We start from the raw sequence: 18,680 nt of genomic DNA on the forward strand, positions 1-18,680 counted from the left end.
GGTGGAGCTATGACCCGCATGCCGCCAGCCATGCCAGGTACAATTGGAGAGAGCGTCATACATCATCATTGCTAGCTGAGATGTGCAATCGCGTCATGCGTCATTTGCTTTTGCATGCCTCGGTCTCTCCTAGACTTTTGCTCCCTTACACCCATCCACCTTGACTTCAACTATCAAATCGACCCAATTGACACATACACAACCTCACCTTCAACCCTCACCACCTACGTAATAGACAGCTCGAAGCTCGACGAATCAACCCATCATGTTCCGTAACACCATGATCCGGCCCACAAGGACCGTACGCCTCACCGCCCCAACCGCACGGCCTTTCTCCCTCTCGACCTCAAGACCCGTCGAGCAATACCCCAACAACCTAAGCACCAACTCAAAGACCAAGACGGACAAGTACGACAGCGATAGCCCACACGCGGTACAAGAGAAGGTCAAACAGGGCGACACACACAATGTTCAGGAGAGCAATGCAAAGGCAGGCATAGAGTGAGTGGTTTCCAGCAACATACATACGGGGATGGAAGGCAATGAACGTGGCTTTATCGCAACATACGGCTAATACCATGAAGCAGCGCACAAAAAGAGGGCAGCGGTGGTCATGCGACTGAAGGAAAGGACTCGGCTGGTGGGAAGGAGAAGGCGAAGAAAGAGTTCCCCGAGGCGCCCGACCCAGCTATTGGTATGCAGGATGAGAGGGGTGGACGGGGTGGTTAAGTGTGCCTAGGCGTGCCGGGGTACGATGTAGTCTTCTAGCGTGTGTGCCTTCGCTTGTCAATAAGTCTGCTCATCTGTCCCGGGAAATGCTCTAGTATAAGGTCAATCGCTCCTGCGGCCTTGCTCGAACATCTCGCGGGCCAGATGAGTAGATGTGTTGACACACGTAGGTGCATACAAAGAAGCTGTATTGAAGGACGAGACTAGAACGAAGGCAGAGCGTGTTGCTCGAACTCTAGGAATCAACATAATACGAAGAGATATTGCCAAGTCTGCGGATCCTACCATGGTGGCTTGTTGGTGTGAAGTATCGGATAACTACAAAATGCATCACTACCATTCAGAATCGGATGCTGATACTGATCCGGCGATCCTCGCCGTACTATCCGCTGTATGTTTTGTCGCTTCGCACATTCCAAACAGTTCGCAAGGGACGAATAAAGGAAAGTCCATGCGGCCTACCCAACGACCTACCAGACGATACGAACATGAAAGAAACCTCGACTAACCAACACAGGAAACACGATTGCAACTCCATCATTCACTGTAGGTAGATAAATACTTGGATCATCGTGCCTGTAGAAATAGTCCAGCACAGCGACCCATCAGCTCCATCAATCCACACTCACTCTTCTCTATACCACCCAACTCCACTCTATTCCACCGCAGAAAAAGCACTCAACCAGTTACCAACACCATGAAATTTCCAACCCTCTTCCTCGTAGCCCTCACCACCGTCGCCACCGCCAACCCCATCATCTCCCTCGAACTAGCAGAACGCCAAATCATGACCGACAGCCCAACAAACGTCTGTCACACATGCGCCCTCGTCATCGATCTCTACACCAAGGTACGTGCTTCTCCTTATACCAACTCCTAACCATCAATGTCACTCCTTTCTTGTAACCCAAACGTTTCGAGACCCTGCCACTTACGCACCCACTCCACAACTCCAAACAACCCATTCTGACAATTTCCTCCCATAGGTGAACCACTGCCTCCCCAAGGAAGTAAGAAAGAAGACAGGTGCTTGTTACGATGAACAGGTGTGCAAGGCTGTTAAGAAGAATCTGTTGTGCAAGGGCGCTTGCGGGTACAGTTGTATGGGGGTGTGATGGGTTGGCTGTGGTACAGAGAGTGGTACGTGTGCGTCCGGAGTAGCTTTTAGGGGACGCGTGAGGGACTTGTTTGTTAAGCTTGTTGTGATGGTTGGATGAGATTGGATGGGGCGGATGGGTATCTAGAGCGGGTGGTTGTGACAGTGATGAGGATGTGATGGATATGTATTGACGGGTTGTTTGTTGGTTTCTTCCGCTCGCTTGGACATAGCTTTCTTGCTTCCTTTTATTTACGCTCCCTGATCTACAAGCTCAATTCCCTTCATATCCCCCATCTAGTTCCAGTCTCCAAGAACCGCCATCGTGAGCATGCCTCGTCTCGCATCCTTGACAACCCTGTTCTTCCTCCTTGTTACGACAATCGTCGCGCACCCACTCGCATTAACCCCTCCTCTCGACCAGCCAATCCCCAATCCCCCATCTTTCCCACCTATTTACTACAAAGAGCCGGCCGCGAATGCCCCTAGGCATGAGGCGCACACATGCAGATACCATACCGGGTACAACTGCTAGAGCGAATCTCAAAGTATTTCGATGCCAGGTAAGGATACAGCATGACGCAGTGGAGAGGCAATGAAGAGAAATGAGCTCATGTCAGTATAGTGATGTTGCGAAGGTGCTGTTCGACGTACTTGAGAGTGTGAGGACAAATTAGCAGGCACGAATTGTGGTGCATGGATGAGAGCGCTCGTTGGTGGGGCACAGACCTGGACTATAAAATGTCGGATCTTTACCTGACACTGATTTTTCTGCTTGACTATCGAAGGATTACGGGAATGGAAAGATTGCCAACTGATGTCTCTTTCTGTTGTAGAGCCAGCAACTTCCGCCACGATTCAGGCTTATAACATTCGCTGTATATGATGAAAGTCTGCACGTACTCCCTGTGTATCAAGATACCGATCGTCCTGCATAACACCCACCCTTCACTCCTGCAGTACCTTGGTGACCCTCAGATTGACGCCGAAGTTGTAGTTCTTGTCAAAAGCCAGACCAAAGTCTCGATCAGGGGTGATGTTCTCAACAGAGGAATCTACAAGCTCTAGATCAAAGTTCTGAACCATGGCTGCGATAGTGAGGTACAACTCCGCGTACGCGAGACTAGAATTCGTTAGTATGGCTTCAACGTACAACATGGCATGACGTCTTACTTGATGCCGAGGCAAGCTCGGCTGCCCTTCGAGAAGGTAACGAGATACTTGTCGAGATATTCCCCGTGGGCTTTGGCTTCGATCCACCGCTCGGGCCGGAAGATATGAGGATCTGGGAATACGTCGGGGTGGTTGTTGAGTAGATACGGGGATGCGCCAATGATGGTCTTAGATAATGTTAGATAAGTACAGCTTCAGAACGAGTGTCATACTTACACCAAATGGGATGAGCAGGTCCTTGTAGGGAATAGGATCAACGACAACGCGCGGAAAGCGGCCTGTGAAGCAACACTGGAAGCGGAGAGACTCGTTGATGACGGCTGTCTAGTCCGTGTTAGTCGTTACGACTGAGTGGGGCAATCGACGACTTACCAGATACGGCAGAGCCTCGAGCTCAGTCAAGGTCGATGTAGAGTGGGACTCCAGCTCCGCTCGCAGCTTCGCCAATATACTCGGATACGTGAGCAAGTAGCACATCGCACAAGTCAGAAATCGAGCTGTAGTATCCACACCAGCGAACAAGATAAGCGTGCCCTCATCCTTCAATCGTTGCAGCGTCTTTTCTTCTTCAGGAACTTTAGAGCTGAGTAGCGCATCAAATATCGTCCTAGGCTTGGCTGGCTCCACTCCTTCTTGGCTTTTCTTCAACGCCTCGATGGAGTATCTCGTGATGCGGTTATCGAAGTCCAACCAGCTGACGATAGACGGGTTAATACGGGTGATCAACCAGGCCGGAATACGCATCAGGACCGCATCCATGGCCGGGAAGAATTTGCGCAGGTTCAAAGTCAACGCTACGCCTTTGACGTCTCGCTGGAGCTCACACGGGAGGCCAGGCTTATCGAGGTCGCCGAAACTCTCCCCGTACGCGTAGTGCGAGATGATGTCAATCGCGAGGCTGCCAAACATGAGATGTCCGATCAGTGTCTCTTCTGTACGATAGGCCTGTTTCATCAGCATGACCAACTTGTCGACTTTTGACTGGACAACATTCTCGAGATCCGAGATAGACTTTTTGGAGAACATATTGGCAATGTAACCCCGACGTTGTCGGTGCAGGCCGTGGTCTTTGGTGGAGACCACAGAAGTAGCTACGGTTTGTGAGAGCTCGGGGTGCTCTGCAGAGGTAGAGGTACAAAGTCAGTATTTATCTCGTACGCACTTGGTACAGTCAAAACTTACTGTTCATCTTCCGTCCAGCGCCTGAGTACACCTCGGTGTAGAAGAATGGGTCATTCAATGAGAGATGGTCCGGATTGACTCGTACCAGAGGGCCTGCGCGCTATCAGCCAATGCTTTTTGTATCAATTGCGTCTCGTCGCTAGTACCTACCATATATCTCATGCATTTGGATGACCTTTTTGAGATACTGCCCACCTTGCAGGACGTCATAGTAAAACTCTGCCAGATATGACGCCGTCGCCCACCACGGACCGGGAAAGCGTGCCAAAGGGTGAAAGAAGACATTGTAGACGATCTTGCTGGACCAGTACGCCAAGGCAATCGCGAACAAGCCTGTGACTATGCTGAGTCGATCAAGCTCCATATTCGAGGCCAATCGACAGTCGTTGTGATCGCGTTAGTGTTTGAGGAGGTAAGGAGGACACACAGAGTGCTTAACGTGCGTGGTCGAAAGAACGGTAGATAAAGATTTTGTGGGTTACACGACAATCACACGGCAAGACTGCGCCACATCCGAAAGTGGAAGGGCCCTCCCTTCACTGCTCCTTGCCAGCCCTGCGTTTGCGTATGCGCACGGCTATTTTCTCCTTCGGTCGCACCTGTCCAAACGCCGACTCTCGCAACTCAGGCATCGCTGCATCGATCAAATCCGGATCGCATAGCTGTATCTCGAACTCTCTCAGTAGGACAGCCATGGTCGCTGCTTGCATGGCTTTGATGTAGTCGCTAGCAAGTCCAAACGCCTGCTTATCGCCGAGTGCAGGGACCAGCAGCTCGAGATCTTGCGCGTCGAATCTCGCCGCATTCATGCTACCGCGGCTCTTTCGCTGACCCTGTATATGTGGAGTGTCTTTATCAGCGACTAAGAAGCGCTCAGCCCAAAACTCCTCCAACGGTTTTTCGACAGTGCGTGGCCGCGCGTTTGCCCACGCTTTCGTGTTCAGGGCGAGATCTTGCGAAAACGAAACTGCGTTGCATCCTTTACGAAGTGTCCACGCGCTGTCAACAGCAACTTCGGCGGTTGGGTTTGTGCAGATGGTGTACTTTGCGAAACGAAGACGACTGACTTCTGCTTGTAAAGACTGGAAGAGGGGTCTAGCTAGCATACCATCCTCATCAGGCGCGGCCGCTTTTGTTGCCTGGGGTTCGGAGACGAATGCAGTGATCTTATCGGCCAAATAGGGTTTACGCAGGATTTCGATCATTGCCCAGATAGCGGAGGGGATCAACTCCACATTCGAGCTACAAGCATGTCAGCACGGCCTTGTGTCCCCCAGATATTATAGCTTCACGGAGTATGCTTACCAGTGCATAACATCCAACATCTCCGCAGTCCTATTCTCAATAGAAAACGGAGCTTTCGCAAACAAATCGTCACGTTCCTGGATGAATTTCGAACCTCTATGCTCGTCCCAGTCTGCGTCGTCGCTGCCAGTCTTTGCAAATTCGGTGCCGCTGTGGCTGGCCCTCAGCCACTTGTTAATGCCCTGGCCTAGTCGGGTCATCGGTTCCTTGTAAGGACCTGGGTTTGGAATTCCTGGTAGTGACATAGTAAACCATGATAATGCCGGTAAAACGCCCTGAATGGCGTCTTCGAATTCCCATAAGTCCTTGGTGAGTCGAGGATACTTCTTGAAAATTTGAGTGCCAAAGAGCGTCCCAATAGAGCACCTCGTAAGAACTTGCTGAAAGAAGGACCAGACGTCTTCTATCTGGGTCCAGCTGCCGACTTGGAACATCTTGTCATTCATATTACGCGAAAGTAAATGCGCATACAAATTAGTCGTGGTGGTCAACGAGCTACCTTCCAGATATTTCCGCGTTATTGCGGCACGCGCACGCTCGATCTCTGCTTTATTCACAGCAGCATCCGCGTACATCTTCTCGACATATTTGGGAAAGCCCAAGGCGACTTCATGAATTCCCCTTCTAGTGATTACTGGATGCTGTTGTTCACATGCTCGTATGGCCTTCTTCATGTGTTCTGGGTCTCGAAGAATGACGAAACCCAAGACGCGGAATGGCGCGAAATTTCCATATTCCTTACTAATGTATGTTAGTAGTCGTCTATTTCACATCACCTCATAGACTTTACATCAGTCTCGCCAAGTACTTCTGCTGTCCCTCGACCGCCAAGCAGAAAGGATGTGTCACTCCTGGAACGAAGTAAGGAACTTTTGGTGGTTCCTTCCCTAACGCAGTGCTCTTCGCGGTTTGGTAGAATAGAGTTGTCGAAACATAGTATGTCAACGCAGGTGCGACAATCAGGAGGACAAGAATGAGGAGCAACATTGCGGGTGTGATGAGGGATGGGATGGGACGAGGTACCTCAGGTGTTACATCAATTAGGTAGGAGCTGGCGAGCGCGCTATCTCAATGGGGTAAAGTCCGGTTTCGCACGCGTCGCGCTAGTCCCCGCAATCCAATGCACATGTCCGCCATGATGGTCATCGCAAACCCACCCAACACTCTCGAAATGGATCGACGCGTGCCAAATGCGAGGTCGAAACAAGGCACTGTCGTTGAACAGAAGCAAAGATTTCTCCAGACCAGGAAACACATTCTATCGCGTCCAATACCGCCATCAGAACGGCTGCGCACTCTTGCGCAAGATGGTGGTATTGAACTCAGTGTCATGAAAGGCGTGCTTGATAAAGGTATACAATGGTCTCACCCACAATATTCTGCATATCGGCACTAACATCTCGCAGTCAACCGCGACCTAAAACAACACTCGCGAAAAGTCTACAGCCGCCAAATGATCGAGCACGTCGTCGAGCAAATAGACATCCTATACTGGGACTCCGGCGCGCAACACGCCGACGACGATAACGAAGACGCGCACACTTCCTCCTCCGCCCCCGAAAACGACGCGCACACCGTCTACCAAAACGACGACCTAACCCTCGACGAGAACATCGCAAAGCTACCAACCACATGGCCCGACCGCGACGCCGAAGTCACACAGGACGAATACCTCTCCTCTGTCTCCCGCCTCCAAGAACTCTCTGCACATCGGCAAACGCTTCAAAACCGGCTTGATACATACCGCACGCTGCTTTCGCTGCTAGAACCGTACCGCAACCCCAAAGAGAATATACAGCCGAATCTGGTGTGGAAGGATGCGCCGCTTGCGTCGGAGCTGGCAAAGACGCGCACGTTGGCGATACGGGTCGCGGCGCGTGTGGAGGAGAAGTTTGGGGATGTGCAGGTTCCTTCTACGGCGGAGGATGAGGAGGATGTTGATATGGAGGGGTTGGATAATGAGGGGAGGCGGAAAGTGGATGCTGTGTTGGCGAGTTGGTAGTATTGGCCGACCTTCCTCAGTTTGGTGTTTGGTGTTTGGATATGATACCCCAGGTTTATCACCTCATGCATTAGCATACAAATTTTGCAAAAGAAATAGGTATCGCGAAGCTATTGATACAGCTAAGACCCACCCCCCACCTTCCCCCTCTCCTCAACAGTCCTCGCCATCTCATCGCCGACCTCCGACTCCATCGCCCTAAACCCCTCAACCACACCCTTCTGATCCCCCACCCCCATCTCCTGACTCATCTTCCACTTGCCCCCCAAATCCATTATCTCAATCTGCACCCCAATAATCGCCTTCTTCAATATCTCAATATAACTCGATGGCGCATCGTCAACCTGCCACGGCTTCTCGTAGCCCATGATCTCTTTCTCGGACTGCATTGACAGGTCTCGAATCTGTTTATCGAGAAAAGTGACTGTGGCGCTGGCTTTTGTGTCGTGGAAAATGGTGGCTCGGCCGTAGACTTGGACAGCGGAGTAGTTCCACGTGGGCACTACTTTTCCGGTTACTGGTTTCGTCTCGGTGTAGAATTTTGGCGTGACGTAGTGGTGGGCTGGGCCGTTGAAGAGGATCATGATGTCGCGTGAGAGGGTCTGGACTGGCTGGTCTGTGTCGGAGTTGGTTTGCGATTTGAGGTGTTCGATCAGGACTTTGGCTTGGGGATTGGCGCGGGCGATGTGGCCGCGCAGGACGCCGAGATGGGTCGAGTCAGCTTTGGGTTCTTCGGTGTCCAGGACCCAGGGGATGTGGCTTGATTGGAGGAAGGGAGATGATCTGGATTCGATGGCTGTGGTGAAGATGCCCAGTGGGTTTGCGCGGATGAATTGATGTAGCTTCGCAATATCTGCCTCGGCGTGAACGGCGCGAAGATACATCGTGGGTAGACTAGATGCTGATGGTCTTATCCAATGTTCACGTGTTGATTGTGTCGGTTCTGTCGAATTTGAATGGTCTTAGGATGTAATTCGTTTGCGGGTTTCGGGCATGGTCTGTCTTGTAGCATCGACATGTCGGGCGTTCTATACGTAGATATGATCGTGCCATAGGGCGCAAGAAGTACATGGCGTCTACAGCGTGTATCCAAAAGACCTAGCCAAAGATTGTTTGATGATACGGAATACGTGAGGGCTAGAGCGCGAAGACGAGAGGACGAAGCGTGTCTATCCGCTCTTTGCCGGTCGAGTATTTAGCTGTAGTACGGGCAACATATCCACGTTGAGAATACTTTCCATCTTGAGAAGCTCAGATAAGTTGGGAGCATTTAGTATGCGATAGCGACGGTCTAAGTCGCGTTGTGTACTCAGCACTGCAACCGATGGAGCTTGCCTAGGTGTGATCCAAGTGACGTCACGCAGCCCTCTCTAGCACTGTACAAAGCGGCACGTTATACGACGTCCTGTCTCTTGTAATGACCGGGGATTTTCGAAACTACTTTATTACTGCAAGTCTGACAGTTCGACCGGGTCTACGAGACCTGAGTACAACGAGCATCGTAGTTGTCAAGAAGCGAAATACCGAGCCGTGTTGTCGGAAATGCTCCGCACAGAAGGTGGGGTCGCGTCTGGATGCGGTAGGTGCAAGCGACTATCCTGATAAACGCAGTACGTATGAGCGTTATCATCGCCCTTTAGTCCGGCGCCAGTATCGGTACAGGTGTCTCTCTGAGTATTAGACTGACTGTATTTCATACCAAACTTCTTTCGTTGCCGCATACAGCGTACGCACATCAACAATGGGTTCTAACTGGGAGCAGCTTGCTGCCGACAAAAGAAAGCGCATTGCCGAATCTATCTCCTCAGACTGGCTGATCCGAACACCTCCGAGCGACGACAGGCTGTTCGCATATCCAAAGGAATCAGGGTTGCTTTCTGCACAAGAAATCGAGATAACCGAATCATCGGCGACTGATCTCGTCGCACAATTAGCGCAGGGCAAGCTGAAATCGGTTGATGTAACGCTTGCGTTTTGTAAGAGAGCTGCTATAGCACAGCAACTGGTGAGATTAGGATTTATGGCAGGTACAGGTGCATTGACTAACGAGTGGTTATAGACGAACTGTGTACATGAGTTCTTCCCCAAAGAGGCTCTTGCACAGGCCCGTGGTCTAGACGAGTATTATGCTAAGCATAACAAGCCCATTGGCCCTCTTCATGGACTTCCCATCTCACTTAAAGATCAGCTGCGGATCAAGGTATGAAGCGGGTCTTTTCTTATTTGTGTGGCTCTACCTGGGTAAGCGCTGAGTTCACAACTGATACGCTCGATCAGGGAAAAGAGACGTCAATGGGTTACGTCTCCTGGCTAGGAAAGTACGACGAAGAAGACTCTGTCCTCACAGCACTTCTCCGCAAGGCCGGTGCCGTCTTCTACGTCAAGACAAGTGTCCCGCAAACATTGATGGTTTGCGAAACCGTCAACAACATAATCGGCAGAACGACAAACCCGCGCAACAAGAATTGGTCGTGCGGAGGCAGTTCAGGTGGTGAAGGAGCTATGATCGGTATCCGTGGAGGCGTTATTGGTGTTGGCACCGACATTGGCGGCTCCATCAGGATTCCATCGGCTTTCAACTTCTTGTATGGAATTCGTCCGAGTCATGGGCGTATGCCGTATGCGAAAATGGCAAACAGTATGGAGGGACAGGAGACTATACACAGTGTCGTTGGACCCATTGCGCACTCGGCAGCCGGTATGTGGATGAACTCAACGCATCATTCGCCAAGAGACTGATTATCCAGACTTGAGGCTCTTCCTTACATCGGTACTCCAACAAGAGCCCTGGAACTACGACTCCAAAGTCGTCCCAATGCCTTGGCGATCGGATCTGGAGGATGCTGTCAAAGCAAAGCTGGGCTCATCTGGCCTTACCATCGGATATTATAACTGTGACGGCAACGTGAGTTTCGTAGAACCATGGCATGATGGCGTTCGCTAAGAGTACAGGTTCTCCCACATCCTCCGGTACTGCGCGGGATTGAGCAGGTAGTTGACGTCTTGAAGCAGAACAAACACAAAGTCGTGCCGTGGACCCCATACAAGCACGACTTTGCCCATGATCTCGCTAATAAGATTTATGGCGCAGATGGTAGCACGGTAAGATCCTAGAAATTGATCTCACGCAGTTCCGCATAGCTAATGGTCCAACAGGATGTGATGAGGGACATCAAAGCTTCCGGGGAGCCGCCAATCCCCAACATCAAAGAACTCCTCAACCCGGATATCCAAAAAGCCGACTTGAACGATGTATGGGATATCCATCTGCAAAAGTGGGACTACCAGATGCAATATCTATCCAAATGGCGAGAGGTCGAGGCCGAACTTGGTTGTGAGCTTGACTGTATAGTCGGCCCCATCAGTCCAACAGCTGCCATCCGACACAACCAGTTCAAGTACTATGGCTATGCGTCTGCCATCAACTTGCTCGACTTTACCAGCGTCGTCGTTCCTGTTACTTTCGCGGATAGCAAGGTCGATGGCAAGCGGGCGGATTACAAGCCATTGAGTGACTTGGATGCAAGCGTTCAGGCGGAATACGACCCTGATGCCTATCACGGGGCGCCAGTCGCTGTTCAGGTGATTGGAAATAAGTTGAGCGAGGAGAAGACGTTGGCGATTGCGGAGGAGCTTGGGAGGCTGTTGGGTAATGAGGTCACGCCGTGAAAGGTAGTCAAATACAGATGTACACACACTAAGACAAAATAAAAGGCGCAAGTGTCAAGACGAATACTGGAAGTCTTCAGAATATTGCAAGCTATGGGCTTGTGTGATCTGCACATGTGGCGTGAGTGTTTGAGAGTTCGGCCAATTGAGTCAAGGGCTCGGCGTGCGCCTCAGTGTGGCGCTGGCGCGTAGCTCTTCATAGAAGGTGGGAACAGGCTGGCGCGTGCGCAGTCTAATACGGCAATACGGAGCGGATTCCTGGTAGTAGAACGTCATCGAGTACGGGGAGGGATGCTCAGATCGGATCCATGCATGTGCCTCAATCTTAATGCTCCTTACCCACAGAGACGGGTCGCGGACGACAGACAGTGTTGACAAAGGTGTTGTTCTGCTGCGCGCAGCAAAATCACTGTGTCGCTGTCAGCCTCAAAGACAAAGGGCCTAGGCCAAACGGCTGTCTGTAGTTTCAGATTAAAGACCAGGCCAGCGGTTGTTTGGCTTAAACGGCGGGCGGTTGGCAAAGTAGCGCGCCCACCAGCGCCAGTGACGCCGCCAAGCCCCCGACTGACCGCGTATCAGGGAATGCGAGGTTGAAACACGTCGCCGTGTGCGCCATGCCAGTCACCTCCAAGTTCATAATGAACCCTCTCTTTGACGTTCTCATTCACACCCTCTGTGCGACTCTACTACCCTAATAATTATCTGCAACCGCAAATAACAGCGGCTGCTGCTCCCTGCCCTTCTTCCATGGCCATCTGCGCTTAAGACAGGGGTTCCGATTCACAACTTGACCGCATACGCGACCTGCACCGCTCTGAGCCATGTCCGACCCCAACAAGCCATCGCCAGAGTCGCGGCGGAACCAGAGCATCGAGAACTTCGCCGCTTCGCTGTCCACTGCCGCCGCCATCTTCGGCATACAGATTGTTGTTTTCTTGATTCTGAGTGGCAACTGGAAGCTGCACAAGGGAGTCACCAAGAAGAAGACCGTAGATGATGCAGACCAGGCCGACAAGGCGGCGGCGCGACAGAGTCTGTTCCACAAGATATAGTATGCGACGTCGCTTCCCTGCCTACATACCCCCATGTGCTAACCATTGCCAGCTACTACAAGACCGCCTTCGTTCCCGTAGCCAAGCGCATCGCAGCGCCCACGACCGCCATCGACTCATTCCGCAATGTCTTCACCATCAGCGACAAGGAGCTCATCCGCGTCGCCGGTGTCGATGGCTACCTCTTCCTCCAATACCTGCAGCTCCTGCTCCGCATCTTCATACCCATGGCACTCATTATCCTGCCTGTCCTCCTGCCCATAAACCGAAAGGGCGACGAGCCCGGTGTCTCGGGCTTGGACTCCTTCGCCTGGCCCAATGTCGCCTTTCCGAACAAGAGACATCGTCTGTGGGCGCACTGCATCATTGCCGTATCGGTCGTATGCTGGGTGTGCTTCAATTTCTACTTGGCGCTGAGGCAATTCGTGCGCCTCAGGCAGACTGTTCTTACCAGGCCCGAGCATCGTATCCGAGCATCTGCCACCACTATTCTCGTGCAAAGCATCCCTGAGAAGTGGCTCACGGTTCCTGCGCTCGACGCCCTCTACGATGTCTTCCCCGGCGGCATCAAAGACATCTGGATCAACCGCAACTACGACGATCTTATGGACAAGGTCAACGACCGAACCAAGATCGCACGGAGCCTCGAAGCGGCCGAAACAAATCTCATCATCACATGCACCAAGAAGCACAAGAAGCTGGAGGAGAAGGCCGCCAAGGAAGCTGGAAAGAAGAAGTCTAAGGCGGAAAAGAAGCACGACGAGGCGATGCAGAACCACGCAATCAACCAGGAGACTCACGAACAAGGTGTGGACGCCGGTAACCCCCACGAGATCGAGCAACAACTCCAAAAGGTCCTGGCAGAGTCTGCATCATCATCATCCTCTTCTTCGCGGTCGACTTCACCTGATCGCAAGCGCGGCGTGAACATGAACCCATTGCCCTTTTTAGGAGAAGGCATGCACGCTGTCGGCAAAGGCTTCCGCGATGTCGGCCAGGGTGTGGATCGCTTCAACAAGAACGTCTATGGTGGAATGCGAGGAGTTTTCGGCGGAAAATCCCGTCAGGCTGGTCAAGCGCGGAACCCTGAGGAAGCACAGCCAAGTTTCGACGGCAGCGATGAGGTTCCAGCATCGTCACCCACATCTGCGGACTACCACCAAAGGGCCGCTAGCAGCGACACCCATACTCCATTGGCCACAAAAGAGAAGTACGATTCTGAAGGTACCGTGACAGAGCCCAACTCTCCTCAGACGAACTTGAAAGCACCCGCAGCCGAGACGGACACCAAAGAAGACAAGCCTGTACAACCTGCATGGAAGCACCCACTCAACAAGCTCAAGGCCATGTACGTCGGTCAGGGTGACTTCATAAGCCCAAGTCCATTCGTGAAAGAGGGAGAAGCGCTACCATTAGAAGTCAAGGATGCCAGTAAGATCAAGTACGACCTGTCAGGCTTGTACGACGAATCTATGGAAGAGGATGGCGAGGACGCTCTCTGGAGAAAATACATGAAGCCAAAGGACAGAGAAACGATGCGTCTGCCCATCTTGAACTTCTCGTGGTGGCCGTCTCTGCCTCTGATTGGCAAGAAGGTGGACACCATCTACCATTGCCGTAAGGAGCTTGCCCGCCTCAACGCCGAGATTGCCGACGATCAGGCTCACCCGGAGCGCTTCCCGCTGATGAACTCGGCCTTTATTCAATTTAACCACCAGGTTGCTGCACACATGGCCTGTCAGTCATTGAGTCACCACATTCCCCGGCAAATGAACCCACGAACCGTCGAGGTTAACCCCAACTACGTCATCTGGGACAACTTGACCATGAAGTGGTGGGAGCGCTACCTACGCATGTTTGGAGTCATTCTACTCATCGTCGGACTTATCATCTTCTGGGGTATCCCCGTCAGTTTTACAGGAGCTCTGTCCCAAGTCGACTCTCTGACCGAAACATTGCCATGGCTTGGTTTCATCAATGATGCTCCCGACTGGGTCGTTAGTTTGATTCAGGGTGTGTTGCCACCAGCCTTCTTGGCCATTCTCTTCGCTATTCTGCCCCTACTCCTGCGCTTCCTGGCTGGTCTTACCGGTACGACGACATTTGGCGAACGCGAGTTGCTTGTGCAGAACTTCTACTTCGCCTTCGTATTTGTCCAACTGTTCCTGGTTGTTTCCATCTCTACCGGTATCACTTCGACCATCGACGATCTGCTCAACGATCCACTCAGTGTCCCCCAGACATTGGCGCAGAACCTCCCTAAGGCCGCCAACTACTTCTTCTCTTACATGATTCTGCAAGCGCTTAGTATCAGTTCCGGTACTCTGCTGCAAATTGGTGCCGTCGTTGTTATCATCTTTCTGCGCTTCTTGGACACCACACCGCGCGAGAAGGTTTCAAGGGTGTTGCAAAGGCCGGGTATCAACTGGGGTACCATGATCCCGGTCTATACCAACTTTGCCGCCATTGGTAAGTTTGTCTATCGAGATAAACGTTTACATAAACTAACGATGCCCAGGTCTCATCTACTCAGTCGTCGCGCCCTTGATCCTAATCATGATGTTGATTACCTTCAGTCTCTTCTGGTTTACCTACAGGTACCAGATGATCTACGTCAGCTACGCCAAGGCCGAAACCAACGGTCTTATCTTCCCCAAAGCAGTCAACCAGCTGTTCACTGGCCTTTACTTCCTCGAGCTCTGCATGATCGGGTTGTTCTTCCTACAGGAAGACGAGCAGGGGAGGCAATCGTGTTTCCCTCAGGCTATTACCATGATCATCATTATGGTCTTCACTGTGCTTTACCAAGTCGTGCTGAACAGAGCGTTCGGGCCTCTTTTCACGTACTTGCCAATCACATTCGAAGACGAGGCGGTCCTGCGAGACGAAGAGTGGCAGCGGGCACAGGCCAGCAAGTGGGAACGGGAGGACGAACACCAAGGTCTTATGTCTCAGGAAGACGCACAGCGGACAGCCGAGGAGCGCGAACGAGCCCACCTAGACGAACAAAACCGCCTCGAGGAAAGGAAGGAACGCGAGGCAGCCCATGGCCCTGGGTCATACGAGCTCAGCAATCTGGATGGTAACATGCCACCCGCCGGCTACGGACAGTCACCTCGACCCGACAATCGTGCGCGCAACTCAAGCTGGGCTGACCGCTCACAACGCTCCCGTCGCAGTTCGCGCTCGCAGTCCCACCACAAGAAGCGCAAGGACCCTCTAGACATTATGACCAACGCACTCAAGAAGGGTCTCGACGACGTCGCAAAGCCCATCCGCGACGCAGAAGCGCAAGTCCTTCCCGCTGGCAACCTTTTCGACGAAGTCGACGACGAGCTCGCCGACATCGAGCCTGAGGCCCGCCAAAAGCTCATCAAGCGCTCTTTCCAACATCCAGCCACCCGCGCCATCCAGCCCGCTGTTTGGATTCCGCACGACGACCTGGGTGTTGCTAAGGACGAGATTCAGCGTACTAGTGCGTTTACCAAGCGCGTGTGGATCACGAGTGTGAATGCGCGGTTGGATGCGAGTGGCAGTGTGATTTACAGGGGATTGCCGCCGGATCGGGATCCGTTTGAGAATATCGAGGTTTAGACGGGTAATTGTTGATAAGATGGGAAGTAGACTTCGTGTATCACCATTGTGATATGGGTGTTGTTTTCTTTTTCTTTCATGTTAGCCGTTCGCGGCACCTTTATAGCATACAAGCATAGCGTGGAGTTTCATGGCATTGGGGGGGGGGGCATCAGATGCATTCGTCTTCTTCTAAGACTATTACTACTTATTCCGTATAACTACCTGACATTAGAGGTATAAGACCTCAACCGCTATTCAAAATATCATATCTTCCGGATTATTCCCGTTCCAGTCGCACACGAAGTCATCTATTGCCGCATTCGCAGCCCCATCATCCGCCGCAGCTGCAGCGGACATGGCATCCATGATTTCCCCAGCGGAATTCTGCTCCACGATCTCAGGTTCTTGCGGTAGCGGGGGGTCCGCCCACATACTGTCAACCGCTGGATACGCCGAGGAAAAGAAGGCCGTGAGGTTCTCAGCGGACGCCACATCCCTGATCCAAGGTTCTTGGACCATCGGGGCGTCCTCCCATATACTCTCAGCCGCTGAATACGCGGGGAAAGAGAAGGCCGGGAGGTTGTCAACGGTTTCTACAGCTTCGGCGTTGTCTTGCCCACGCTCTTGTAGGCGGCAGGGGGTTCCTGCCTCGACGCGTTGGTCGATGGTATACTCGTTGAAGCCGGCAAACGGGGTGGCTTCGAACGCGAATTTGTCCTCTACTGAGGAGTTGGTGGTCGTGGTGGTGTCAGGAGTTGGTACCTGAACTACGACCACGGGCTTAGCCTTGGGGGGTCGTCCCCTTTTCTTTGGTACCTGTACCTCCACCACGGGCTTGGCCTTGGGAGGTCGGCCTCTCTTCTTTGGTACCTTTGGTACCTCGTCTTCCTCCCCTGACTGTCTCTTCCTCTTGGTAGGCGCGGAGGAAACGGGGACGGAGGGAGTCGTTGGCCATGTTGGAGGCACCTCCCCGTGATCATCCCGTGTCAGGTCGAAATACTGACCATTGGTAGTAGCATCAATGATGCCATTCGGCTGCTGAAACCTAGGCGTAAAGTGCCTCCTAGCATGCTGAAACATAGGCTTTGGGACGAAAGCAGAAGAAGAGCAGTTAGTAGCAGCGACGCCAGGAGCATTCACGGCGCCGGGTTGTGACCTACCCGGCATGTGAGAAAGGTATTGCTGGTTGGGGGCGAAACCAGCAGGAAAGCAATTAGCGGCAGCGACGCCAGGAGGGCTCACGGCGCCGGGTTGTGACCTACCCGGCATGTGAGAAGGGTATTGCTGGTAGGGGACGAAACCAGCAGGAAAGCGGTTAGTGGCAGCGACGCCGGGAGGAGGGAGCTGTTGTGGCATGCTCATTTGCTGGGGTTGAATGTTTGGCCTTGGGGCGGAGATGTTGATCCACTGGTGCAAGCTTGTACTCCACATGCGCTGGTGTTGGGTTGCGGTGTAGGTGGAGTGAGACATGTTGGTGTATGTGGAGGGTGTTTGGTGTGTGGGTGGGTGGAGAGTTTGGTAGTTCAAGATACTTTTGAAAGTTGTGATGGTGAAAGTAATTTGGTCTGAGAGTTTGAGATATTAGGAGAGACGGAAGGGGATATCAGCTATTTATTGCAGCGCAGGAAAGAAGATGTTCGGACTGCGATATATCATAACCTTGGTTCATTTTGAAGTGTTTTCATGACTGTATGCTATGGATGTGGCAGCGGTGTTGGAGGCCGAGCACATAGGCGCAATCAAACCAGTAGAGAGCATTGTAATTACCTGAGGATACATGGAAGCGTCCTCCAAGGCATCCATTAGTCACCTTAGACCGCAAGAACAAGCCTATCGAGTCGATGTCCATTACGCGCGACCTCGCACAGACGATTGCTCTGTGACTCTTCTCAAAATTGCCTCGAGCCGAGCCACTATGCTAACCGCTTGTGTCGGGGCCACAACCCGTGATGGTGCCAAAATCCCCTCGAGTCCAGCTTCCGGCCCAAGGCACCCATATCACGCGGCAAGGCACGGATATTCTGCTCTTCCATGAGCTCCCCCACCCATTTAGCGAACTCCTGGCGCGTCTCCACCTCCTCCTTGGACATAGATGACTCGGTCATGGAGCTGAAGCTCATGATGAGGTCGAACCAGTCGTACACGCGCATATCAGCAATGATCCAGCGCTTTCCCGGGGTAAACTTCCGATGAGTTGCGATTATCGCTCTTGCGACATCTTCGCCGTGGATGAAGTGCACAGCGCCTCGCTTAGCCACATCGTCTTTGGACTGGCCGAGGCGAGGCAGCCATTTCGCGGGGACGCGCTCGCCGCCGTATAGACCCGATAAATTCAGCACACAGCCGTGGAGCGCTAGCAATTCGTCTTCCGCGATAGCTCGCTTATCCTCTTTATCGTATGGCGCGTCATCAGCGCTCCAATCATTGGGTAGTTTATTGAAGATGCCCGTGGATCCGAGCTGCACCCAATTGTTCTTTGCGCCGTGCACGGAGCGATAGAGACCCACGATGGTCTTTGACTGCGAGTGCCCCACCAATGGAAAAGTGATGACTACGGTTTGCGCTGCTGGCAGGCGCTTGTATGGCTCCGCATCACCAGATTCGGGGTCGAACTTGAACGGGATCGTGTTGTCTCTTCCAGTAGTGGTAGTTGCAGCATACGTAATATCAGTGTCCTCCAGTTGCGGAATCAGGAACGTGGACGTCCATCCAGCGCCCAGAATCAGTAGGTCCACCTCTTTCATTTGCTCGCGTAGCATTCTGTGTTGCGGGTGTGGCAATTATTGCCGTGGAAAATGTAGCATACACGAAAGATTTGCTGTTTGGGTGTAGTAATTTTCAAGAGGTTGAGCCAATGGGTGACACAAGGTGGGAACGACAGCTGGTGTTGTCGTAT

The 18,680-nt window shown here is 52.4% G+C and overlaps 9 protein-coding genes across 9 annotated transcripts; 4 read left to right on the forward strand and 5 right to left on the reverse strand.

Moving 5' to 3' along the window:
- Positions 1–265: 265 nt before the first annotated feature.
- J4E86_001242 (uncharacterized protein) lies at positions 266–729 on the forward strand (the record flags this gene model as incomplete). The annotated part of the gene is made up of 2 exons (XM_051441812.1): positions 266–501; positions 585–729. The coding sequence occupies 2 exons, from the start codon at positions 266–268 to the stop codon at positions 727–729; spliced, it is 381 nt and encodes a 126-aa protein (XP_051307983.1).
- A 2,044-nt stretch (positions 730–2,773) lies between these two features.
- On the reverse strand, positions 2,774–4,544 carry J4E86_001243 (uncharacterized protein; the record flags this gene model as incomplete). Its single annotated transcript, XM_051441813.1, has 6 exons — positions 2,774–2,948; positions 2,999–3,165; positions 3,215–3,322; positions 3,371–4,116; positions 4,181–4,273; positions 4,331–4,544. The coding sequence occupies 6 exons, from the start codon at positions 4,542–4,544 to the stop codon at positions 2,774–2,776; spliced, it is 1,503 nt and encodes a 500-aa protein (XP_051307984.1).
- Positions 4,545–4,716: 172 nt separating this feature from the next.
- J4E86_001244 (uncharacterized protein) lies at positions 4,717–5,919 on the reverse strand (the record flags this gene model as incomplete). The annotated part of the gene is made up of 2 exons (XM_051441814.1): positions 4,717–5,422; positions 5,486–5,919. 2 exons carry the CDS (start codon positions 5,917–5,919, stop codon positions 4,717–4,719), a joined length of 1,140 nt encoding a protein of 379 aa, XP_051307985.1.
- Positions 5,920–6,620: 701 nt separating this feature from the next.
- On the forward strand, positions 6,621–7,487 carry J4E86_001245 (uncharacterized protein; the record flags this gene model as incomplete). The annotated part of the gene is made up of 2 exons (XM_051441815.1): positions 6,621–6,837; positions 6,892–7,487. The coding sequence occupies 2 exons, from the start codon at positions 6,621–6,623 to the stop codon at positions 7,485–7,487; spliced, it is 813 nt and encodes a 270-aa protein (XP_051307986.1).
- A 122-nt stretch (positions 7,488–7,609) lies between these two features.
- On the reverse strand, positions 7,610–8,371 carry J4E86_001246 (uncharacterized protein; the record flags this gene model as incomplete). Its single annotated transcript, XM_051441816.1, has 1 exon — positions 7,610–8,371. The coding sequence occupies one exon, from the start codon at positions 8,369–8,371 to the stop codon at positions 7,610–7,612; it is 762 nt and encodes a 253-aa protein (XP_051307987.1).
- An 857-nt stretch (positions 8,372–9,228) lies between these two features.
- Positions 9,229–11,156, forward strand: J4E86_001247 (uncharacterized protein; the record flags this gene model as incomplete). The annotated part of the gene is made up of 6 exons (XM_051441817.1): positions 9,229–9,492; positions 9,547–9,687; positions 9,765–10,185; positions 10,235–10,392; positions 10,440–10,589; positions 10,644–11,156. 6 exons carry the CDS (start codon positions 9,229–9,231, stop codon positions 11,154–11,156), a joined length of 1,647 nt encoding a protein of 548 aa, XP_051307988.1.
- Positions 11,157–11,977: 821 nt separating this feature from the next.
- On the forward strand, positions 11,978–15,802 carry J4E86_001248 (uncharacterized protein; the record flags this gene model as incomplete). Its single annotated transcript, XM_051441818.1, has 3 exons — positions 11,978–12,207; positions 12,261–14,677; positions 14,727–15,802. The coding sequence occupies 3 exons, from the start codon at positions 11,978–11,980 to the stop codon at positions 15,800–15,802; spliced, it is 3,723 nt and encodes a 1,240-aa protein (XP_051307989.1).
- Positions 15,803–16,039: 237 nt separating this feature from the next.
- On the reverse strand, positions 16,040–16,951 carry J4E86_001249 (uncharacterized protein; the record flags this gene model as incomplete). The annotated part of the gene is made up of 1 exon (XM_051441819.1): positions 16,040–16,951. The coding sequence occupies one exon, from the start codon at positions 16,949–16,951 to the stop codon at positions 16,040–16,042; it is 912 nt and encodes a 303-aa protein (XP_051307990.1).
- Positions 16,952–17,697: 746 nt separating this feature from the next.
- Positions 17,698–18,543, reverse strand: J4E86_001250 (uncharacterized protein; the record flags this gene model as incomplete). Its single annotated transcript, XM_051441820.1, has 1 exon — positions 17,698–18,543. The coding sequence occupies one exon, from the start codon at positions 18,541–18,543 to the stop codon at positions 17,698–17,700; it is 846 nt and encodes a 281-aa protein (XP_051307991.1).
- Positions 18,544–18,680: the final 137 nt, after the last annotated feature.

Source organism: Alternaria arbusti, assembly GCF_024043155.1.
Source record: "Alternaria arbusti strain BMP 1465 chromosome Unknown scaffold_1, whole genome shotgun sequence".
NCBI lineage: Eukaryota > Fungi > Ascomycota > Dothideomycetes > Pleosporales > Pleosporaceae > Alternaria > Alternaria arbusti.